This window comes from Cnephaeus nilssonii (genome assembly GCF_951640355.1).
Source record: "Cnephaeus nilssonii genome assembly, chromosome: 4".
In the NCBI taxonomy this organism is placed as follows: domain Eukaryota; kingdom Metazoa; phylum Chordata; class Mammalia; order Chiroptera; family Vespertilionidae; genus Cnephaeus; species Cnephaeus nilssonii.
This window is the reverse complement of record NC_137075.1, coordinates 35,971,527-35,990,598: the sequence shown is the minus strand read 5'-3', so window position 1 is coordinate 35,990,598 and position 19,072 is coordinate 35,971,527. Positions and strand designations below refer to the sequence as shown.

The following is a 19,072-nucleotide window of genomic DNA, read 5'->3' as shown; positions in this document are numbered from 1 at the left end:
GTATATCATATGAAAACAGAAAAATGCCAGATATTCTCAGGCATTTTTGAAGAAGAAAAAACATATACAATCCAAAGGTCAACTGGTCCATTACTATCTTTTGCAGATTTCAGTAAATTTGTCTTCAGCCCCCAGTTTCATAGTGATTAAATGTCCAGAGTCCCATCACTATCTACTTACACACACCACACCACACACACACACACACACACACACACACACACACACACGTACATGCACACACATGCACCATACAAGCATGGTAATATGTGCTTCTCCTCCCACTCCTGAATCTACCTGCTGTCTTGATCAATCACACCAATCTGCATGTGAGACTCATACCCTCCAACATTTTATCTAAACCAAACTCATTCCAGCTCTGTGTGAGTTTATTAGCGTGACTGCAGGTTGGGGCCAGGGAAAGTCAGAGGAAGGGCCACCGTGATGAACACCCATCAATCTCTCATAGTGCACCTGAAGCTGCCTTTTCCTGTCTTCCTCATCCTCTTCTCACCACCCACAAGAGTCGCCAGAACATCTTTTCTTTATATTTATTTTTTTAATTTCTTTATTGATTAAGGTATTACATATGTGTCCTTATTACCCCATTACCCCCCACCTCCCATTCATGCCCCCACGCCCCTGTTGTCTGTGTCCATTGGTTAGGCTTATATGCATGCATATAAGTCCTTTGGTTGATCTCTCCCCATTACCCGCACTGTCCCCTACCTTCCCTGAGGTTTGACATTCTGATTGATGTTTCTCTGTCTCTGAATCTGTTTTTGTTCATCAGTTTATGTTATTCATTATATTCCACAAATGAGTGAGATCATGTGATATTTATCTTTCTCTGCCTGGCTTATTTCACTTAGCATAATGCTCTCCATCTCCATCCATGTTGTTGCAAATGGTAAGAACTCCTTCTTTTTTTACCACAGCATAGTATTCCATTGTGTAGATGTACCACAGTTTTTTAATCCACTCATCTGCTGATGGGTATTTGGGCTGTTTCCAAATCTTAGCTATGGTGAATTGTGCTGCTATGAACATAGGGGTGCATATATCCTTTCTGATTCGTGTTTCTAGTTTCTTGGGATATATTGCTAGAAGTGGGATCACTGGGTCAAATGGGAGTTCCATTTTCAGTTTTTTGAGGAAACTCCATACTGTTCTCCACAGTGGCTGCACCAGTCTGCATTCCCACCAGCAGTGCACAAGGGTTCCTTTTTCTCCGCATCCTCGCCAGCACTTGTCATTTGTTTACTTGTTGATAATAGCCATTCTGACAGGTGTGAGATGGTACCGCATTGTTGTTTAGATTTGCATCTCTCTGATTAGTGACTTTGAGCATGTTTTCATGTGTCTCTTGGCCTTCCTTCTGTCTTCTTTCGAAAAGTGTCTATTTAGATCAGTTGCCCATTTTTTGATTGGGTTGTTTATCTTCTTTTTGTTAAGCTGCAAGAGTTCCCTGTAAATGTTGGAGATTAAACCCTTATCATTGATATCATTGGCAAATATGTTCTCCCATGCAGTGGGCTTTCCTGTTGTTTTATTGATGGTTTCCTTTGCTGTGCAAAAGCTTTTTATTTTGATGTAGTCCCATTTGTTTATTTTCTCTTTAGTTTCCATTGCCCTAGGAGCAGTATCAGTGAAGAAATTGCTTTGGCATATGTCAGAGATTTTTCTGCCTATGGATTCCTCTAGTATTTTTATGGTTTCCTGTCTTATGTTTAAGTCCTTGATCCATTTTGAGTTTATTTTTGTGTATGGTGTAAGTTGGTGGTCTAGTTTCATTTTTTTGCATGTATCTGTCCAATTTTCCCAACACTGTCTTGACTCCATTGTATGTTCATGCCTCCTTTGTCAAATATTAATTGACCATAGTGGTTTGGGTCAATTTCTGGGTTCTCTATTCTATTCCATTGATCTATATGTCTGTTCTTGTGCCAGTACTATTGCCAGAACATCTTGCCTTTTCTTATTCAGAATAATTTTGTTCATCTGCAGACCCTTTGGGGTTTGAAATTCTTCCTCAAATGGACTTTTCAAAAAATTTCTTCTCAGCAAAACTAGTTCTTGAGCAGGATCTTATGAAAATAGTTTTCTCCAACTGGTCACTTTTTTAGGTTCTTATAACTTGATGTATTCCTTCTTTATCTTAGTACCACCACTCAGTGAAAAAGAATAAATATACTGAATCAAAATAGAGGTGAGACCTGGAAACAATATTACTTGGAAAAAATTAAAACAATATTATATATTAAGTGCTTTATAATTTTAAAGTACTTTCTATTTTTATTAGAATGAACATTAACCATGCAGAGAGGATAGTGTGTGTGAGTCTGAGGATAGAAATAAGATAGAATTGCCAATGTCTGAAATGAGGTATATTACTCTCCAGTTAATTTTCAAAGTGGCCTGAAATCATCATATTGAATCTTAGTTAGTAAGTCCTACTCTGAGAGAACACAGATTCATTTACTAGTGAAATTATGCCCAGTTTTTAGGAGCACAAAAGACCAAATTCACCAGTCTATCTTAATTTTAGCTATACAAACATGAAAGTCAGGCTCTATGTGGGATAATAGCATGACTTATTTTAAAACTTGGGTGCAGGGCCAAAGCTAGTCTATGAACTCTTTACATAAATCACAAAAATAACACAGTAGCCCTAGCTGGTTTCGCTCAGTGGATAGAGCATCAGCCTGCGGACTGAAGGGTCCTAGGTTCGATTTCTGTCAAGGACACATGCCCAGGTTGCAGGCTTGATCCCCAGTAGGGGGTGTGCAGGAGGCAGCCAATCAATGATTCTCTCTTATTATTGATGTTTGTATCTCTCCCTTCCTCTTTCTGAAATCAATAGGGGACAGTCGCAAGTCCTTCTACTGAACAGATTCCCTTATGCCAGGAACAACTTGCAGAGTCTTATCTAATATCCCTTGGTAGAGGAGAGAAGAAGTGAGCCACAGGCAGCCTTTCCACATTCTTTCTTAGAGGTATTGAATGAAGGGAGAAGGTATTTAACCCCCCAACTCTCCTAAAAGAAAGAGGGAGAAGAAGCTAGGGATTAAACACAGCACACCAATACTCATCATTTATCTCTTGAATTGAAACTCAGAATTTGCTCTCATCCTAGTACTTATTTTTTTTTTACCAAAGACCAGTAAATATTGGATGTGAATTCTCATAAAAATAATTTCAAAAAGTTATTAAAATCAATAAGAAAATTTAAAATGATGGCCAGATGCAAAGTAAGTCTATAAAAGATAATAATCAGAAAGAAAATATAATGGAAGTAAAAGGTCATTTATAATAACAATGAAAATGTAATACACCTCTAAATAAATTCATCAAAGAGGAGTAAAGTGTATGAGAAGAAAACTGCGAATACCTTGAAACAGTAAAATAAAAACATTAATAAATGGAGATATCTACCATGTTTCTAAATGTAATGAGTAAATGTTGTAAATTTGTCATTTCTTCCCAAATAAATTTATAAATTTAATGAAAATAAAGTAATAATATTAGAATTATACCTATTCAAATGTTCACTAATTGGAGAGTAGTTAAGTGAATTATCATATGTCCAAATTATAGAATAACATACAGATATTAAAAATCATGTTTTAAAATATATTTGATGAGTTGGGAAAATGCTCACACTATAATGTTATTTAATTTTTATTTTTCCAAAATAAAAACTTACATAATTGTTTCCAAACTTATTTTGTAATTAAGAAAATACAGGAAGAAGCATGAACAGACTGTTGAACCTCAGAAGGAAGACAGAAGAGGGTGTGTGGGAAGAGAACAACCAATGAACTTGTGACCTCTTGATTCATGGTTGACACTCAACCACTGAGCCCACTGGCTGGGCTATAAAGCAAATCTTGATGGACATAAAAGGAGAGATCAACAGGAATACAGTCATAGTAGGAGATCTATCCCATTGGCATCATTGAAACAATGGCTTTAAATGACATACTGGATGGATTTAATTAATTTTTAGAGCATTTCACCTCAAAGCAGCAGAATATACATTTTTCAATTACAAATGGCATATTTTCCAGGGTAGACCACATGTTGGACCACAAAACAAATCTCAATAAATGTAAGAAGATTGAAATCATATCAAGCATCTTCTGCAACCACAATAGTAAGAAACTAGAAATCAGTTACACTAAAAAAAACAAAACTGAAAAACACACAAACACATTGAGGTTAAATAACATGTTACTAAAAAATAAATGGGTTTTGCCCAGCTGGTGTGGCTCAGTGGTTGATCATCACTCCAAAACCCAGGAGGTCACATTTCAATGCCCAGTCAGGGCACATGCCTGGATTACAGTCTCGATCTCCAGTAGCGGGCATGCAGGAGGCAGCTGATCAATGATTCTCTCTCATCATTGATGTTTCTATCTTTCCCTTCCTCTTTCCAAAATCAATAAAAAATATATTAAATAAATAAATAAATAAACAAACAGATTAACAATGAGATCAAGAAAAAAAACAAGATACCTTGAGACAAATGAAAATGACTATTGTGCTAAGCAAAATAAGGCAGTTAGAGAAAGACAAAATATCACATGATCTCACATATGTCAAATTTAATGAACAAAATAAACTGATAAACAAAATAGGTCCAAAGTCATGGATGCATGGAACAGAATAACAGATCTCAATGGGAAGGGAGGTGGAAGGGATGGCAATAGATTAACTAAAGATCGTATATGCATAACCATGGACACAGACAATAGTGTGGGTAAAGTGGGGGTTGGGTGGAGGGGGGTCAAAGGAGGTAAAGGGGAACACCTGTAATACTGACAATAATACATTTTTTAAAAAGAAAAAACACAATGATCCAAACTCTATAGACACAGCAAAAACAGCCCTAAGAGGAAAATTCATAGCATTACAGGTTTACCTCAAGAAATGAGAAAAATCTCAAATAAATAATCTTACATTTCTTAAAGGAGCTAGAAAGAGAACAGCAAACAAAGCCCAAGGTGAGTATAAAGAAGGAAATAATAAAGATCAGAGCAGAAATAAACAAAAGAGCGTTGAAAAATATATGCATCCCATGTTCATTGCAGCATTATTCATAATGGCAACAACCTAAGTGTCCATCTACAGATGAATGGATAAAGAAGATATATATAACAGAATATTATTCAGCCATAAGAAGGAAATCCTTTCTCTAACTGCCTTATTTTGCTTAGCACAATAGTCATTTTCATTTGTCTCAAGGTATCTTGTTTTTTTTCTTGATCTCATTGTTAATCTGTTTGTTTGTTTGTTTGTTTATTTAATATATTTTTTAAATAAATCCTACCATTTGTGACAACATAGGTGGACCTTAAAGGCATTATGCTAACTAAAATAAGTCAGAGAAAACAATATTGTATGATATCACTTGTTTGTATAATCTTAAAAGTTGAATAGAAACAAAGAGCAGATTTGTGATTGCCAGAAGGTGTGGGATATGGGAAATGGGGGAATGTTTGTCAAAAAATATAAACTTGCAGTTATGAGTAAGTTTGAGGGACTTAATATAGATCCTGGTGATTATTGTCAACAACACTGTATTATATACTTAAAGTTGCTAAAAGAGAACATCTTTACTATCTCACCACAAAATAGAAATGATAATTCTGCAAGGTGATGGAGATGTTAGCTAATGCTATGGTGGTAATTATTTTGCAATATATATGTGTATCAAATACACTGTACATCTTAAACTCACATATTGTTATATGTCAATTGTATCTCGATAAATCTAGAAAAAAACTTTTTAAAACAAAAAAAGTATAATGGAGTGCAAATGTTATAAAAAGAAGAAATGGAGATAATGGACTGGGTACCACACAGGGGGCATTCTCCCCAGTTTACACTTCTCTAGCACACTGGCCTCCCTGTTCTTTCCCTGACATGACAAACACACTCCTACCTCTTGTTCCTAGAATTAGTTATTCCTTCTGCTGAAAATCCCTCTCCATGTTCTTCATTTTTTCAAGCCTCTGCTCAAATGTTAATGTCTCTGTTAGGCTTTCCTTAAAACCATATTTAAAAGTCTAAGTCCTGCTCTAGCTGGTTTGGCTCACTAGATAGAGCGTAGGCCTGTGGACTGAAGGGTCCTGGATTTTATTCCAGTTAAGGACATATATCTGGGTTGCTGGCTCAATCCCCAGTGGGGGGCATTCAAAAAACAGCCAATCAATGATTCTTGTCATTGACATTTCTATTTCTCTCTACCTTCTTCTCCGAAGTCAATACAAATATATTTTTTAAGTATTTTTAGAAAGTCCAAGTCCTGCCCATTTCCAATCTATCTCATTTCTACACTTCATTTTTCTCAGATGAAAAATATATATAATACCTTTTATTTTTATTAAAATTTCTTTATTGATTAAGTAAAGGCAGATATATATATATATATATATATATATATATATATATATATATAATACACTTATTCATTTACTCATTTTATTTATTTTCTGTTGCTTTTCTCCCCGCCCCCCATTGAATTTTTCTAGGTAAGCAGGATTTTTTTTCTATTTTGTTTACTCTATTATATCTCTAGTACCTGTTGAGCACGCTATAAACATTATTAAATAGTCTATACAAGTCTTAGCACTTAAAATGTCATTTTTCTATCATAAAATTGCAACTGGAATGTCTCTAAGTAACAAATTTTAGAATAATAGTTAATAAAGAACAGGTTTTTTTTCTTCTTCAAAATATAAATGGGGAACTTAATGGTACATCTTTTTGTTGTAACTATTACAGCAAACTATTACTATTTCATTATTCCCTAGGAACCTTTTGCAATGCCTGGTTACTAGAAGCACAAGAGATGATAAGAAGCTAGTTTGGTAAGCACATTATTCCTCAGGGATAGCAGGGCTTGGGATTTCATTATCACTAAATAAAATTCAAAACTATCTCATCTGTTGAACAGATACTTTAAAAATACCAGGGAGAGGCTCCCAGATCTCAAAAGCCATGACAAGGAAATAAATTTAGATGAAACCTTCATCTGTGCTTTCATCTTTACAATAAATATGAGTTTTCAATCTGGGAAGAAAAAATTTTTTTTTTAATTTACTCTTTGCAACTCATGGAAGGTTACACCCTGGATCATCCAACTCTGCAGAAGTTCCTCACATGCTTTTCACTCTGTGGGGCAACATTTTATTCCCCCTTTCTGACTTCTCTTCTTAGCCTGTATTCAAGGGGTGAGTTAAAACTTTGCATGCCCAATTATAAGAGCTGACTTTTCTGCATAAGTAAATTTGCTGGGAAGTGCTTTCTTCTTGTTCTGAAAGTGTAAATATCTGGTTAAAAACAAATTCAAACAGAAAAGTTTTAAAATATTAATTATTCTCTTGTTTCTGAATCTTTGGAAATGCATTCATATAGCTTTCTTATCCTTTTTAAATATTAATGGCTATTGTTTACAAAGAGACCTGGAGATTTTATGTAAAAATGTATAACTAATAAATTTCTGGAGGAGGATTTATTATCAATATTACAATCAATTTTTTCTCAATATAGAAAATATGACAAATTTCCGATACCACTCATATCATATCTCTCCAATACATATATTGCTCTTAATTAAATGTATTGTTAATAAGATTATGTGAAATAACTCTTCCTTAAATGACAAAACCATTCAGTATCTGCATGCTCTCTGTTTCTTGAATTTATAGTATCTTCTTTGGATTGTGACTTTCTACAGTTTGTACTCCCAAGAAATACTGTAACAGGAGACCAAAGCAGGGTGAGTATTGACACTCATTTACCACTATTAGGGGTCCAATTATCAGTGAAAATGACTAATTAAGAGTGCTTAGAGTAGGGTATAACAAGGTATCAGAACACAGATCAGAGTGTGAAAGATAGCAACGAAGACCTGTGTGGCAGCTAAGTGAGCTTTTTCTTCAATAAAAGCAGCAAAATAATTTGTGGGCATCCCATCAGGGTAGTTTTGAAACATTCATATAAATTGCCTCTTACATCAATATAATGCTTTTTCTCTCTTCTGTATATTTTGTACTCACTCTATGTACCTAAGTATAATTTAAATGTTCTTTAAGTTAAAGGCACTCTATTTTCCAAACCTAGCAAATGGCTAAGATTCACTAGCTCCATAGGTTGTGTCTCTGGACAAGATGATATTCGTTCCTTTTCAGATAGGGTACAACCACCTCAGGTGAGAAAAATCATACAATTATTCACAATAAAAAATCCTAAATATTTTTTTAATCTTACTTCACAATCACAACAAATCAAGAGGAATCTATGTCTTCCAGGACAAAACACACACACACACACACACACACACACACACACACACACACACACACCAAAACAAAGCAAGAAAGAAAAAAAAACTCTTACAATTTGAGAAATTCTGGTGCCTGCCCTACATTGCCACCTGGTATGATATTATTGCTATGGGAAACCAATAGACTGACCTATCACATTGCCTTCAGGCTCAATACAATCTACATATCCCAAGAGCAATGAGAATACACACACAGCAGTTCTTCTACTTTAGATGACAAACATTATAGCCAAGAGTAGGCTTCTGAAGAAACAAGATGTATAAAAGCTTTGATTGAGTAACAACAAACTGGGAGCAAGGGGACAGCAGGCATGAGTGAAGCAAGCCATTTCATGTTTCAAGGTTGTCTCGAAAGAAAATCCCTAGAATAGGTATACATATGTGCGAGAGGTATGTGTAAAAAGAGAAGAAAGACCAAACATAGAAAGCCGCTATGAAAGTAATATGGAAATGTCAGGCACACAATCAAAACACTTTTCTCTACTTCACAACATTTTGTGGAACTTTGGCCAACTCTAGTCACAGTCAGCAGTCCAGTCACTCAGAGCAGTGCTCTGCCTATGTCAGATGCCCCACGTGGCATGTTTCGTTCTCACATTCACGAGAGACTGTTTCAAAATGTTCAACCAGCAAATTTTAGGTGCCAAAGTGTAGGGCTCTGCCCCAGGATGTGAGGCTGAATCCAACAGCTGAATAGAGAGAAAGCATGTCTTGTGTTCCAAACATATATAATATACCATCTGCGCGGGCCCCAGAGACGCCCTTTGGGTCATTACTTTACAATACCATTAACAAGCACAAAAAGGAGTATTCTCTGTGCCCTTTCACTGTATCTCAGTGAGACAGAACCTTTTGAAATGTCTTAATGTAAGTAGTATTTTATTTGGTATTATTATCAATAATACTAATCATCATAAATTACTTTTGTGTAATGCTTTAGAGATAAATTTTGCATGCACAGATTTGAATGTACTATAATCTATATGGTAAACAGATGAGAAAATAGACAAGTAGAAGTGACATACTCAAAATTACAAATGTAGTACTCCTGTGTAATCCAGTATCCTCACCCGGTTTAATGATTGCCCCGAGCCAAGTTTTTACTTATTTGCATCTTACCAAAATGAAATCATACTTTGGGAAACAGGTTGTGGTGATCACCGTTTTGTTGCTTTAACTGAAACCTCATTGTTTATTTTAAAAATTGTAAGGGAATTTGGTGTTTTCAGGGAGAACCAGCAATCTCCATTAAAGTGCAATAGCCAATGTCATCTCCATGTCTTCCAGACTGATGAATGTGTCCGGCAGAGAAACCAACTCCGTGAGTCACTTTATCCTCATGGGCTTTCCCTCGAGCCCAGAAATGCAGCTCCTCTACTTTGGGCTCTTCTTAGTAGCCTATACCTTGACCCTGATGGGGAACACAGCCATTGCCTGTGCTGTGCGGTGGGACTGGCGCCTTCACACCCCCATGTACATCCTCTTGGGGAATTTCTCTTTCCTGGAAATATGTTATGTCACCACAACCATCCCTAACATGCTGGCCAACTTCCTCTCCACAAGCAAGTCCATCTCCTTTGTGAGCTGTTTTGCACAGTTCTACTTCTTCTTCTCTTTAGGGTGTGATGAGGGCTTCTTCCTTTGCATCATGGCTTTTGACAGGTACCTTGCCATCTGCCGTCCTCTGCATTACCCTCACATCATGACTAAACAGCTCTATACCGGCCTCATCATCTTTGGATGGTCGGGTGGATTCATTCTTTTCTTAACCCCGGTTGTTCTCATTTCACAGTTGCCCTATTGTGGCCCAAATATCATCAACCATTTTATATGTGACCCTGTGCCACTGATGATGCTGTCCTGCTCAGAAGATACCACGACACAGTTCATTTACTCTACTTTCAATGCTGTCTTCATGGTCGGCACCTTTCTCTTTATCCTTTGCTCCTACGCTCTGGTGATTCTGGCTGTGCTGCGGATGTCCTCAGCAGCAAGCAAACACAAGGCTTTCTCCACTTGTGCTTCCCACCTGGCTGTGGTGATCCTGTTCTTTGGCTCTGTTATTGTGATGTATCTTAGTCCTGGACCTGGACACCCAGTGGAAGTGCAGAAAATTGTGGCCTTATTTTATTCTGTGATAACACCCCTCTGTAACCCTCTGATTTACAGCCTCAGGAACAAGGAGATGAAGGATGCCCTAAGGAAAGTCTTTGGGACTGAAATACACAGTCATAAAACATAAATCAGAAATAAGAGTAAAGCAAGTTCCGCCACAACCTATCGTAATAAGATAGAAGCAAGTTTGTTTTCTAGAGAATTCAATAGTTTTGGTTAGGGAACAATAAAGCCCGTTGTCATCTTAAATATCACCACTACAGAGTGGGTTAGTCTTATTTAAGAAATAAAATTGCCTTAAGAAAACGGAACTGCTCAAAGTGTGTGTATACATTTCAGGGGACACCCTATATTTAAGATCAACAAACTCAGCTCAACCATTCAAGCCAGGGCACATTGCCTCTAAAATAAAAGACAAGTTTCTCTATTTTGCAACCCCTGCTACACAGAACTTGGTGGGACTCATGATATTTAGGAGGCAGATAAAACCAAATTTGCTGAATATGGCTCTGACATATTAATCAAGTGACTGATGTGGAAGACTGCTGATTTTGAGTGGGCCCAGTGCAAAAAGGAACCTTTACAATAGGTTCAGGCTGCTATTCGTGTCGTCCTGCTTTCAGGCTAACTAGATAAGAATATGGTGTGATAAGCAGCATTAGACTTGTAGTGCATTTCCCTTGAGTCTTAGAACAAGGCCATGCTTTCTACTGCATAGAACTACTTATTGTTTGCAAAGGATGTCCTGATTTCCATTGGTTGAAAAAAACTGAACATTTTACCACAGGAAATTGAGTGGCTATGCAAATAGAACTTCTCAGAATGAGCTGGATATTGTAACATAAATTCAGTTAAGAACAGCAACGCATTAGAAATGGTACCTGAGTGAGTGCCCAGGCACGTTCAGAGGACACTTCACCTACCTCTGCTATACCAGCACCTCTTCCTGAGTTTACACCTATGGCCTCATCAGGGGTTTCCAACAACCAGTAAATAATGGAAGAAGCTCAGTCCTACTTCATGAATGAGTTGACTCAATATATTCATGTGAGCCAACAGTAGATGGCTGCTGCATTCAGCCTAACTCAGAGGCTGGCTCCAAATGATGATGGTGAGGCCAAGTTCTTCCAATATGCAGATGAAAGCAGTAAACTTCATAGGAAAAAAGAGCCTGAGGTAAGGATATAAATGGGCTCTTCGGCTGTAATACTTGGTTTTTCTAGCCAGTCGAGGATCTGGAAAAAGTAAAATTGGAAAATTAAGAGGTAGGAAGGAGGCCTGTGGATGGAACTGTGGGATTGGACACAAAATGTGCAAATCTTGGTTATTCGTAGGCATTGATATTTTCAATTCTACATCTGATAATCTCAAGCTATAATCATAGGCCTAAACATAAAGTCAAAGTATCAAACATAAAGAGGCGCCCTAGTCAGTCTAGCTCAGAGGATAGAATGTTGGCCTGTGAACCAAAGGGTTACAGATTCAATTCCAATCAAGGGCATGTACCTAATTGCAGGCTCCTCCCTTGCCAGGGCCCTGGTTAGAGCTCGTTCAGGAGGCAGCCAATAGATGTGTTTCTCACACATCGATGTTTCTCTCTGTCTTTCCCTCTCTCTTCCACTATTCCTAAAAATCAATGGAAAAAAATATCTTTGGGTGAGGATTAACAAAAAACACACATAAATTGTCAGGGCCAGCCTGACAGGTTGAACTGGGCTGAGGTAGGGAGGTGTGAATTAAGAAAAGAAAGAAAGACAGGACAGCGGGATCGGGAGGACTACAAGAGACTATAGTAGTTCTATTAACTGTGTAATGCCTTTTATACACAAACACTGAATAGGAGGTCTGTGAAGAGGAATGTATTCTTTGTTGCTCTTAATCTCTAAGGGAGAGACAGAGTAGAAGGACAAATTCTCGGCACAGCAAATCAGGCAGATTCTCTGTACAGCAAATCTCAGTAAATAGTTACAGACTTCTTGGTAAGCCATGAATGGTTGCTCTCATTCTACTGATAACCGCCATCCAAACAGGCCTGGGAAAACTGTGTGGGTAGGGTGCCAAGGCTTGCTAGCCCCTTCAGGTGCAAGGACCGTGTCAGCTTACACCCGGTCTCCAACAATAAAGAGGAAGCATTAGACATATCCTATCTAATAAAAGGGTAATATGCAAATTAACCATCACTCTGTCACAAATATGGCTATGCCCATAGCCACAAGATGGTGGTGCCCAGTCCCCTCAGCCTCGCCGGAGTCCCCCAGTCCTGGGGGGACTGCCGCTGAGAGCGGGCAGCATGAGTGGCCTGGCGGAATGCTTGCTTCATCACTGAGGCGATGGAGGGCCTCTGGGCAGCGGGCGTGGAGCGGCCAGGGCAGGACGCTTGCATCATTGCTGCAGCGATGCCTCAGGGCTGTGGAGGGCCTCTGGGGGATGGAGGGGGGCCCAGCCCACAGCCTTCACAGCTGAGTGCAGGCCCAGAGAGGAGATGGCAGGCCCGCCTCCCACAAAAGCAGCACGGCTCCCCTGGAAGCAGCACGGCTCCCAGCAGTGCACTGCAGTTCCCACTGGCTCCCATGGGAGCAGCGGGCAGCCTACTGTGTGCGATATCGTGCAATGGGCTGCTAGTGTCTATATAAAAAATAACTTGGGTTTAAAAAATTACTATACATATATTGAACAAGCAAATGCCCAAAATAACAAAAGCGAATATTCACAAAATATGAAACATTATTTTAAATTCATAAAAATAAGCACATAAATAGAACAATGAATTACATACATAATGCAATTATGTAATTATGTAATATACATAAATGGGAAGAAATGGGAGAAAAGACAAAATGACCAATAAAATTTTATTTTAAATTCAGCCCAATTACTAATGAAATAAATACACGTTGAAATAATAAGGCTACTTTTAAATACTTATCATGGTAATTTTTAAAAAGAATTATAATAGTGTGTGTGTGTGTGTGTGAGTATGTTTCAAACTGAGGAAAACTGAGCGTTCTTTCAACTCGCTAGTTGAAATGTAAGTTGGGACAGCACTTTTGGAAATCAACCTAGCAATATGGCAAACAAAAGCCTTGAAATTATAGATACATTTTGATCAGCTAATCCATTTTGAGTAATTCGTCATAAGGGAACATCATCACAGAATTTTAATAGGAAAAAAGACAAACCATCTAAATGTCCAACAGGAGAAAAGTGCTTCAACAAATATGCTGTAGTCATAAAATGCAATATTATGCTACCATTAGTGATTAGGTAGACTTGTTTTTACTAACATGGCAAAATATTCTCTCTGGTTTGTAGGTTTGTATACTTTTTTAGTATGTTCCAAAGCAACATGTCTGATTTAATTTAATTTTTATGTAAATACTAGAGGCCTGGTTCACGAAATTCGTGCACGGCGGGGGGGGGGAGGGTGTTCCTCAGCTCTGCCTGCACCCTCTCCAATCTGGGACCCCTCGAAGGATGTCCTATTGCCGGTTTACTGGGATCGGGCCTAAACTGGCAGTCCAACATCCCTCTCGCAATCCGGGACAGCTGGCTTCTAACCGCTCACCTGCCTGCCTGCCTGCCTGATTGCCCCTAACCACTCTGCATGCTGGCCTGCTCGCCCCCAACTGCCCCCCCCACTGCCAGCCTGCTCGCCCACAAATGCCCCCCACCCACCTGATCATCCCCAACTGCCCCCCATGCCAGTGTGCTCACCCCCCAAAAATATCTTCTCACTCACCCTGGCCAGCCCTGGCCTCCACTCAAGGCTACAAAGTTTCAATTGTAGAAGATAAATAAATCCCAGATACCTGCTTCCAACCAGCCTGCTCACCCCCAACTGCCCCCCCCCCACTGGCCTGCTCACCCCCAACTGCCCCCTGCTGGCCTGCTCACTCCAAACTGCACCCCCCCCCCCCCCCCCGCTGTCCTGATCACCTCCAACTGCAAACAGCCATCAGCCCCTCACCCCGTCAACTAACCCCCACTGATGGGGTGAGAGGCTGATGACTGTTTGCAGGCTGGCCATGCCCCCTGGCGCCTAGGCTCCCAGCCCCTCCTTCTTTTCTTTTCTTTCTTTTTTTTCAGCGCCTCCTTGAGCGGAGGCCAAGGCTGGCTGGAAGCAGGTATCTGGGATTTATTTATCTTCTACAATTGAAACTTTGTAGCCTTGAGCGGAGGCCAGGGCAGGCCAGGGCGGGCTGGAAGCTTGGCTTCCTCCATTGCCGAGGACAACCCAAACCTCCTGCTCGCTAATTTGCATACTTGCTCCTGATTGGTTGTGGGTGTAGCAGAGTGATGGTCAATTTGCATGTTTCTCTTTTACTAGTGTAGATAAATATAAGGGTAAATACCATATAATAATGTTATGTCATTTTTTGTTCTGATGTTTTTTAGGTTTCTATAATGTATATAGTCTAACTTACATAATTTAAAAGTTATTTTTAAATAAATGAATATTTGAGGAGACCCCAAGAGGGAAAGAAATTCTAAAACAGTGCTCTAAATACTGTGTGAATGTAAATGAAACAGCGGAGTGAGTGAAGACAGTTATGGGTATAATTGAAGCATTTTCAGCATAAACTATGGTCCAACTGGGCCACTTCCTCCAAGTGTGTTAAAATTATATTTCTGCCCAACTTCTAAGTCAGGGATAGTCAGGGATTCATCACTCAGATCTGAGATCAACAGTCATATCAAAGATGCATGTGAGGCTCTCAGAATCCCAGAAAAATCTAAAAATTAAATTAACTCACTTTCACTTGGATATTCAGTAATTAATGTATTAGGGCATTAAGCACTAGTTATACCAACTCCAAAAGTTTGGATATCATCGATCTAAAGTCAGCTAGGAAATTACCAAATATGTGTATTTGGCCACTGTATTTTTTGCCCAAATTCCACAGGGGACATAGCAATTCTAAGAGCCTTTACACATGACCTGGGGAAGACTGTATAGAGACTGGGACCTGGGTGTCCTGAGACATAGTGCCCAAAGCAGAGCTTAACCCAACACAGCCCAGGAGCTTAGCTGTCATACCTTCTACAACATCCTCCTGACAAAAAGAGAGCCTCAGACGGTCAGATTTACTCCAGGTGCATGACTTCCTGCCTGGCTTTCAGGTCCAGTGCTGATTTCTTCCCAGAGTTTGAATCCAAAAACCTAATCAGTACCTGGTTTCCCTTGGTTTTCCTTAGCAATGACTTCCAGGCCCAAAGGGCATTTTTCTCTTTAGCAGTGAAACATATTATTTGGCTGAAGCTTGGCATAGTAGCAGACTCTCCAAATTGGCTTCATCAGGGCACCTGCAGAGTGAGCTGTATGAGCTAAAGTGCCCACTGACAGGCTGAGTGGTCAAACAGAAGCAATGAGATCATTGGTGATATCACAGAACCTCAGTTGCCATGACACCAATTCTAAGAAGAAAACACATAGAAAGAAAATCAGAGAATGGGAAGAGAGAAAAAGAAAACATTGAAGAGAGAAAAACATATGGGTCCAAAATTACATTTGGGGAATTTATCTGAAACATTTAGAAAGTTTTAGGTTTTTGTTTTTGTTTTTCAGAATGGCTTTCATTCTTGGGCAGGTGAATGTGAGAGAGGACGGGTTTCTGAGGTACTTCTGAAATTAAAAAGGGAAAGAACAGATTTGGAAGGTTACATACTAATGGGATACCAACTTAAGTATTAATAACAAAATATTTTAAAAGTTTGTAACAAAGAGGTTAGACAGCCATCATCAAAGTGACAGAACCAATAGAATTTTTTCATAAGCAAGTCACTGGAGGTTAAAACTGAGTCTCTAAGTGTGATATGAAAGCATCAATGGGTCTAAGATTTCCAGATACATCAGTGATACAACCAAAATGGAAATTAGAGTATCCTTCAGTTAGTATGAGAAGAAGCAGGAAGTTAGGGCAGCTAAAAGTTAACGCTATTAAGAAGTATTTACCCTCTAGTTACTTTCTATAGGGACTGATGAACATTGAACAGAGTGAGTGAGCTGCTTCCTTTGTCAGCTGCATTAAAACATTCTGGAGACAACATGGCAGGACCTGGAGAGCATTATGCTAAGTGAAATAAACCTGTCAGAGAAAGACAAATATCACATGATCTCACTTATAAGTGGAATCTAATGAACAAAATAAACTGACAAACAAAATAGACCCAGAGACCTGGAAGATGCAACAAACTGACGATTCTCAGAGGGAAGGATGCGGGTGGGCAGGAAGAGATTAACCAAAGAATTTATATGCATATATGCATAACCCATGAGCACAGACAATGGTGTGGGGAAGGCTTGAGGAGGTAATGGAGAAGAGGGAAGGGCAAGGGGAAGAGGACACCTGTAATACTTTCAACAATAAAGATAAATTTTTTTAAAACACACATTCTGGCTGGTTCCTGCCACTTCATACCACTGTAACAAAATGACTAAAGCTCAGAGAATAGAGAAGAAGCCTAATGAGAGTTAAAGTTCTAACAGAAGAAGGTAACATCTGAGACTGGTCTGACCCTCATCTTCCGATGAACCATGCCCAAGAGTTCAAATGCATCTCACCATCAGTGTAAGACTACCATGTATCCACTTAAACAGCAAAGAAAAGAAAAAAGGGACTTAAGTTTTGCCTTTGCACAGGGTTTTTGCTGGACCATTTGCCACAGTAGGTCTTTACCCTGAAAGCTCCTTGTGGGCAATAATTGTTTTGAATAAATCTTTGTTCACAGTGAGCACTCATTTTTCAGTGAAATCTCTTTTACAGAGATAAACAGAAAGTTATATCATAGAGCACAGTTTTAGAACAACTTTATCAAGTATAGTGTTTAAAGTAAAAATATTTAAGGAAGGCTCTGGCCGGTGGCTCAGTTGATTGGAGTGTCGTCCCATACATCAAAGAGTTGCAGGTTTGATTCCCAGTTGGGGCACATACCTAGGTTTTGGGTTCCATCCCCTGCCAGGGTGCATACAGGAGGCAACTGATCAATGCTTCTCTCACACATCAATGTTTCTTTCTCTCTCTCCTTTCTCTCTCTAAAATCAATAAAAACATAACCTCAAGAGAGGATTTAAAATATATACATACTAGAGGCCTGGTGTACAAAAATTCATGCAATTGGGGGAGGTGGTCCCTCAGCCTAGCCTGCACCCTCTGGCAGTCCAGGACCCCTCAAGGGATGTCCACCTGCTGGCTTAGGCCTGCTCCCTGGGGGATTGGGCTTAAGCTGGGAGTCAGACATCCCTCTGGCAGCCCAGGAGCCCTTGGGGGATGTCTACCTGCCACCTTAGGCCTGCTCCCTTAGGCCCGGTCTCCCTGGGAGTGGGCCTAAGTCGCAGTTGGACATTCTTAGCGCTGCTGAGGAGGTAGGAGAGGCTTCCTCCACCACCACTGCACTCACAGTCCTCAACCCGGCTTGTGGCTGAGCAGAGCTCCTCCCGTGGGAGCACACTGACCACCAGGGGGCAGCTCCTGCGTTAAGCATCTGCCCCCTGGTGGTCAGTGTGCATCATAGTGACCGGTCATTCCCAGTCATTCCACCCTTAGGGTCAATTTGCATATTACCCTTTTATTATATAGGATATTTAAGGAATAAAAGAAGCCAAAATAGTAATGTTAATAGAAATTTAACAGAGTGACCAAAAGGTATAACAATGGCAAGAAGAGAATAATAGGTAGTAGCCACAGGCAGATTATACTTTTTCACTTTAGGCACCCTATTTATAGAAATAAAATAAACAAAGTTGAATCACCACCAAATATAAACTTTAACCTTCTGTGGACTTCGGTTTAATTATTTTTAAACTAGAGGCCCAGTGCACGAAATTTGTGCATGGGGGGGGGGGGTGTCCCTCAGCTCAGCCTGCACCCTCTTCAATCTGGGACCTCTTTAGGGATGTCCGACTGCCCCTTTAGGCCTGATGCCAGTGAGATCGGGCCTAAAGGGGCAGTCAGACATCCATCTCACAATCCAGGACTGCTGGCTCCCAACCGCTCACCTGACTGCCAACCTGATTGCCCCTAACTGATTCTGCCTTCCAGCCTGATCACCCCCTAACCACTCCCCTGCCAACCTGATCAACACCTAACTGCTCCCCTGCTGGCCCAGTTGCCCCCAACTGCCCTCCTCTGCAAGCCCGGTCATCCCTAACTGCCCTCCACTACAGGCCTGATCACCGCCAACTGCCCTCCCCTGCAGGCCTGGGTCCCCCCCTCAACTGTCCTCCCCTGCAGGCACAGTTCCCCCCCCCCAACTTCCCTCCCCTGAAGGCCTGGTCCCCCCCAACTGTCCTCCCCTGCAGGCCTAGTTGCCCCCAACTGCCCTCCTCTGCCGGCCCAGTCACTCCTAACTGCCTTCCCCTGCAGGTCTGGTCCCCCCCAACTGCCCTCCCCTACAGGCCTGGTCCTCCCCTGCAGATTTGATCGCCCCCAACTGCCCTCCCCTGCCGACCATCTTGTGGTGGCCATCTTGTGTCCACATGGAGGTGGCCATCTTTGACCATATGGGGTCGGCCATCTTGTGTGTTGGAGTGATGGTCAATTTGCATATTACTCTTTTCTTAGATAAGATGGTAAGACTTGCCTTTTTGGCTTTCTGAGCAGCACT

General features: G+C 40.1%; 1 protein-coding gene across 1 annotated transcript; it reads left to right on the top strand.

Annotated features, from left to right (window-relative positions):
• Window positions 1–9,629: 9,629 nt before the first annotated feature.
• On the top strand, window positions 9,630–10,595 carry LOC307097677 (olfactory receptor 11G2-like; the record flags this gene model as incomplete). The annotated part of the gene is made up of 1 exon (XM_079767743.1): window positions 9,630–10,595. The coding sequence occupies one exon, from the start codon at window positions 9,630–9,632 to the stop codon at window positions 10,593–10,595; it is 966 nt and encodes a 321-aa protein (XP_079623869.1).
• Between the last annotated feature and the right edge of the window lie 8,477 nt (window positions 10,596–19,072).